This window comes from Amphiura filiformis, chromosome 3, assembly GCF_039555335.1.
Source record: "Amphiura filiformis chromosome 3, Afil_fr2py, whole genome shotgun sequence".
In the NCBI taxonomy this organism is placed as follows: domain Eukaryota; kingdom Metazoa; phylum Echinodermata; class Ophiuroidea; order Amphilepidida; family Amphiuridae; genus Amphiura; species Amphiura filiformis.
In genome coordinates this window covers 45,199,517-45,206,077 of record NC_092630.1, presented here as the reverse complement: position 1 = coordinate 45,206,077, position 6,561 = coordinate 45,199,517, and the positions used below count along the sequence as shown (strand labels likewise).

At 36.9% G+C, this 6,561-nt stretch overlaps 1 protein-coding gene across 1 annotated transcript in view; it reads left to right on the top strand.

Moving 5' to 3' along the window:
- The first annotated feature begins 2,721 nt into the window (after positions 1-2,721).
- The window catches only part of LOC140148590 (protein mesh-like), a 38,236-nt gene continuing 34,396 nt past the window's right edge, over positions 2,722-6,561 (top strand). The window contains exons 1-2 of the mRNA XM_072170598.1: positions 2,722-2,960; positions 5,997-6,124. Of these exons, the coding sequence (XP_072026699.1) occupies positions 2,906-2,960; positions 5,997-6,124 (183 nt within the window). The 5' untranslated portion in view covers positions 2,722-2,905. The remainder of the gene's footprint in view (positions 2,961-5,996; positions 6,125-6,561) is intronic.

The following is a 6,561-nucleotide window of genomic DNA, read 5'->3' as shown; positions in this document are numbered from 1 at the left end:
GCCCATGAATAGCTGATGCATTTTCCCTTGTTGATTTACAGTACGGACATTATAAGTAGATATTACAAGAGGTTTAACGGTAGACAGGCGACAATAATCAGGGCCAACAGTTCGTGATGGTGTACCGAGTTCCCGCTGGTCCGTCATGAAGTCAACAGTAGACTGCCGCTCATCTACCCTCGGTATTTTCGAAGATTTGCTTGTAGTTTTCGTAATCATGAATTTTGCTGGGAATTATTTTGGTCCAGTCCCAGCAGCTTTACGGGTGGTCAGCCCTGTTTCAGCTTATTTCTGGACACACAGCAGCCGAGATCTACCAATATGTAGTAGTTCGCCCCTGATCTGGAACATGTTGGCCAGTGTTGGAAGGTTGACCAATGATGACATGTTCAACACCAGCCTAATGACCGTTGAGAAGTAACTCTTCCTCTTCCGCTCTTTGGCCCATGATGAAGATTTAGAGCCATTGGGATAGGCTACTCCAATATGAAGAGAATCACTACCGTCCTTGACCCCTTAGAATACTCAAGAAAATGAAGATGGAGTTTTGATGTTCATGGCAAGGGACCTTGGAACTAAACTAGCCCTACCAGAAAAACAGCACCCGATCTTACCGCACTGTTCTCCAGCAGTTTATGGACAAAGTCCGGCCGGAACATAACTCACAAGTGCTCTTGAAAGACCTGGTATTAAACCTAACCTAACAAATGCCATGAACACCATAATATGAGTAACTGGCTGTACTGTCTACATCGTTACAGTAGCAAAAACAAATGGCTAAGACATTTGAACATACTGGCCATTGAACCTGATGGTTTCCTCCGCCCTAAAGGTGACATGTTCAGCAACTGAGCTAGGGAGGCAGAGGGCGCTCATTCCCTCACTCTGGTAAAATACCAGCCCGCACCTGGGAGCACCCAATGGGAAATCCAACACCAGAAACAGCATGTTAAATACTGATTCTTTGCAACGGGGTTGCAGGTGTTGGCAAAGGTAATTTTCAGCTCCCCGACACTGCAGCAGTGTCTCCCTTTGTCGTGTCAATCAAAAATCAATAATCAATAATCAAAAATAATCGATTATCGATTATCAATCAAGAAAATCTCTAATTTTCTCATTAAAATGATGCGGAAATGATTTTTAAATCCGTCACTCAGGTCGTTCCCTTACGAAGGGTCTAATAATAAGCAATAATCGATGATCAATAATCGATAATCGATAATCAATAATTGATAATCGATAATCAATAATTGATAATCGATAATCAATCAAAATATTCTCTATTTCCGGAACGTTAAAGAAGAAGAAGAAAAAAAACAAAATAAAAACGAAATTCCCATTTTAAGCCCCAATTGATAAAATCAACATTTTTTGCAATTAAAAAAAAATTTGTTCTGAATAAGGAAATTGGAAAGTGTGTACTGACCGATTTTGTTAGTTTTTGGGGGTCAATGTCATTTTCGTTTATAACAATTAACATGGTACCGCCCATCTAGTCCGTGATTGGCAACGCTATTGGACATTCCATTCTCACGAAATATTAATTACAAATTTGTCTATAACACGCGCTTCTATGGGATAATGTTCCACAAAATCACGTTTTTCTCGAAAAGTGGGTAAACACAGAGCAACGGATTTTTTCAAAAAATATTTCTTTGAACATGGAACATATGATTCTTTTCTTATGAAAAAAAACAAAAACAAAAACAAAACTAAAACTAAAATAATGATTTGATGCAAAAGTTCTAAAGTTAAAATAGGCCCTATGTCACAGGGCTAGTCAGGTTAGTTACCGATTTAATGGCGGAACCCCTTGTCTTAAACAAAAGGTACCTCTCGATGAATAGCTTGTCGGTAAATCAAATCAAATATGAGAGCTCCATGGGGCCATCACAGCAGCCAGGCTGACAGCAGATAATACATGTACAGCTTTGAGCACCTTTACTCATAGAGTCAATTGAATTGGGTAAATGAACCATGAGAGTACCCCGTCCTTCGGAGGGGACGTTAAGCCGTTGGTCGTTCGTATACAGAGTCGTACCTATAAATACACGTATATCATGATTATCATAGTCAGTTTCGAAAAGAGTAGGATAACAAAAACCTGAATGTCCCAAACCGTCTCGATAGAGAAGTATACTGGTTGAAGTAAAGTAAATAAAATAAATATAATGCAAGTCTGCCGAGTCTAACCTCTTTGCCATTCAATCATTCTTTGTTCCAATGAAAAAATGCGTATTTCGCTTCCAGTGTTTGATTCTTGTTTAAAAATGTCAACAAGAACAAAATCTTTGTTCCAATGATAAATGTCAGTTCCAGAGTTTGATATTTGTTTATGTCAACAGCAAGAAACCCTTTGTTCCAATGATAAATGTTCGTTTTGTCGTTCCAGAGTTTGATTTTGTTTAAAATGTCAACCTACGAGTATTTGCCGATGTAATCATGGTAATAATACTTTTCTGTGAGGTGACCCTGTTCTATGGGCGTTTTTTTTATATTATTGTTACAATTTTTTTAATTTTCTTGAAGAGGCCAAATTACCCTAAATAAATCACAAAAAGGTTGATATACCGCAAATATTTGCGGAAATTTAATTTAAAAAACCCACCAAAACGCACAATCTGGGTCGGTCGGTCCTGTAGAACACAGGTTTGTTTTTCGTCGGCTACTCAGTGTTACTTTTTCTCCATTTTGATCGGTCATGTTGTACTAGTCATAAAACCAATCTTAATTTCCTTATTGGTATACTCAGGTTCAACGCTTTTAACATTCATTGATATATGAATGATATGGTTTACAATAGTAATCTTTAATGAGTTACGCGTAAACAAGATTGGAGGTCTTCAAAATTGCGGGGAGAAAATCATGGTTGTTGTGGCTAGCCATTGACAATATTAGCGTAATAATGCGGATACTCTGCATGTTCGTGTGGCTATGTTCTTTCCTCGAAAGCAATGAAGGTACATTTTTGTTCAATTGTTTCATGTAATCTTTGAAGAATCGAATTTTATTCGTAATTCCACAAGACATGATTTGCTGTCGATTAAGATTTTGAAAATGTAATTTACTCACATGCATCATTATATGAATGTAGTGCATTACATTTGGATTTTAAATGCTGCATGTGAGTGGTATATTAGTCGAACACCTGACTCATGTACGTACGTAAAACTATCAATTCACCGAGAGATACTCGCATAATTCGCGTCGATTTAAATACTAGCTGTATTATTTCCCGGGAAGTTATTTCCAGCATTTTGGTAGCCAATCTCAGCTTGTATTGGATAAACTTGCCGCATTTCTTGTACTTTTCCCCATGCACGTACATGTTTTCCCCGATGTAGTCGAACTGGAACTGGTGATGATGACTTTGGCAAAACAATATCACTTTTGTTACAGGACATTTTCTCGAGTATGAAACAATTATCATGAATATATTATATTACAAACTCAGTCTCTGGACTTTCAGGTGGGTTGGCGTTCATCGTCACACTTCCCTCGAAACATAAACTCTCTGTATGATGTACGTCGGTGCGGGTTGTGTGTGTGGTTGGGGGATGGGGCGTTTTGGCGAGGGTGGTATGTGGAGGTGGTCTATTTTGCTTTTTCCCTCTAGCAGTTTGCAATTTTCCGTCTCAATCATTGAGCCTGCTTACCTTCCAGCAGGCCATAATATAATAATTATATTATGTAATATCCCAGCAAACACAAAACGTTTTCGACATCATTCGCAAAAGGTTATAAAAGGTTGTCAGAAAACGTCGGGTTATATAAAGGGCATATAAAGGGTATAAAACGTTTTCATAACATTAAAAAACATTGTTTGATAACCAACTGCAATTTATATTTTAACATAATGTTATTTAGGTGTTGACAAAATATTTGGCAAAAAATGTTTGCAAAAAAAAGTTCACAATAACATTTTGAAAACATTTCAAAAATATTGGTGTAGTGTGTTTTCATTCAAAACGTTTTAAAATATTTTCATGACCTTTATATAACCCGACATTTGATGTTATTAAAACGTTTTTACCTAAACCAAAACCCAAAATATAACTTTTTGTGTTTGCTGGGATGCCTACAGTGCGGTATCTCACAAGAGTGTTACAATCCAAAGAAAAAAATCAAAATTAAGGGCTCTCTTAGCTTTGTTTATATCCGACTCCTATGTTATGTGCCATTTCATCATTATGCAGTTATGTCTACAGCAGAATTCACCACGACCTTTGCAGGACTTAAACCCAATTAAACCAAGACAAACCTCATTGAAAACAGCTCATGCTCAACTATGTTAAATCAGGGATGTGTCTCATATCCCTGGTTAAATCCATAAACACATGTTTCTGATTTACCTGTGGGATGGGCTGATGAAAGCTGATGAAATAGGTATTATAATTTCAGTTGGATGCACCATTACAAAGCAAACGAACAGTAACAATACTATGCGTGGCCTTTGTTTCCGAAATGAGAACAATAGTCTGCATTTTGTTATCCAGCCTTGTTGATGATACAACTCCTGTCAAACTTGTCAAAGTATTATTGTGATCGTATCACACAAGTTAATGAGAAACATGTGGTTTTAGACTTAACACGGTTTGGAAATACGTTTTTCCATTTTTAGCTCCCTATCGGGCAGTCAGAACTCCATATTTGGGAGGGCTCGACAACAATCTTCCCGAAATCACATTTTAATCATATTTAAATGATCATAGAGGGAAGGAATTGAAGTTTATTTACAGCTTCTATGGCGAAAATTGATCAAACCGATCACACGATGGTGCCCATTCGAAGTTGGAGCTATCGAGAGTCAGCTGTTGAGCACAATATTTGCCATTGAAATTACACGTCCGACTGTTACGAAATTTTGGAAGACTCTCTTCGGAAAAACAGCTCGACAACAGCTTTCCTGTGACATTTTTTACTTCAAATTGTAGTATGTTAAGGATAAACATTATAATTCACATGTACATGGTACTAAAATTTGGCGGAAGGAACTAAAGCAAAAAAATATATATTACCTATGTGAAACTGATTACATTAGATAAATATTACACTGGTAGAGACAATAATGCCTGAACAATAGTATTTTGGTCGTTGTCTGTTTTCCCATAATATAATTCGCTGATGGTAGTACTTTTCACTGCATTGTTCATTGTTAATGTCGTGCATGAATTAACTGCTTTCAAGATAGGGAAAATCCTTCAGAGCTGACGTTTGAACTCATTTAAATCATCAGTTCAGGATCACTATGCGGAAGAATGCTCGTGAATTAATTGTATTCATGGTTAAGGTTAGCAACCTTTTTAAACTGTTGCGATTTGTATTTCACAGCATCTTGCGAATGGTAGTGAGCTTTGGCAAATATTGCATTGATCATTTCGTAGCGAGCGTGTAGAAGAATTCAAAATCACAGATATACTTTTGTAGGTCCTGCGGTTCTTGAGTTATATGTTGTAAAGAGGGCTGAAACAACAACACGTTTGTAAAACGTACATAACTCATTAACAACAATAAATCAAGCAAGTTTTCAGAGTATATGATTTGTAGAATAAACTCTTGCAAAACATCAGGGTGTTATTTTTCAATAATATATTGATTTATAATAATGAAAATCGAGTTTTTGGCTGCTTCGACCAACACTACATCGTGTACCCTTAATATGTTTGGCTTACGGCAAAGAAACGTCCACCTTTCGGCCCGCCGACTGCCTCATGCCAAATCTTGGAATATTAAACCAGCCAAAGTTTGTCATTCAAATCTGTACAAATTGTAGACATGCACTAGACTTATACTAAAAGAAGTTTTTAATGGGATACCACTTTTTGACAGAGTAAATGATTTATGTTACATAAATTTGTCGTTTTAAGGTTGATATACACTATGCAAGCTTATGAAAATGGGATTTAATAGTTCGGTCAATCGGTCGAATTAGGCCCTTTTTTGCTTGATTATGTGGAATGAATAATATTTATTTGAAGAACTTTTTTTCACAGCAGCTATCCTTTTCTCACATGGTCATGCAAACGGAGATACTGTTATACCTGTCAATGATGACGGCAGTTCTGACGAAATACTTCTATCAACCCGATTTCCATTCTTTGATACAGAATATGATTCCTTATTTGTGAGTATATATTTTATTGATCAGCCGAGAGATAAACACTGAGCCGAGAGGTTGAGAAAAAGACAAAGGAGTATTTCGTGATCCTAGCCTCCTCTTTTGATGACATTTTCAGTAGATATCCATCAAAAAAGCTTATTCCCAAAATTTCAGTTGATTACGATTTTGCGTTTGCAACAACACCTTCAAATTTTCATTTATGGATTTTCAAATTCTTGGTACAAAACCCCTATTTTTTCACTGGGTTCCATTTGTTTGTACCGCGCTTTCTGTCGTTGCTATGGGCAGACAGAGGAAGGACAAAAGGCTATTCATGGTACATTTCGCTGTAGAACGTTCACGCGGTACCTATGCATTAAACCATATCATGCTGTTCACTCGCACCTGTAAGATTAGTATCTTTGAAAAGAGCGGTATTGTATCCAATCTATGATTGCAGA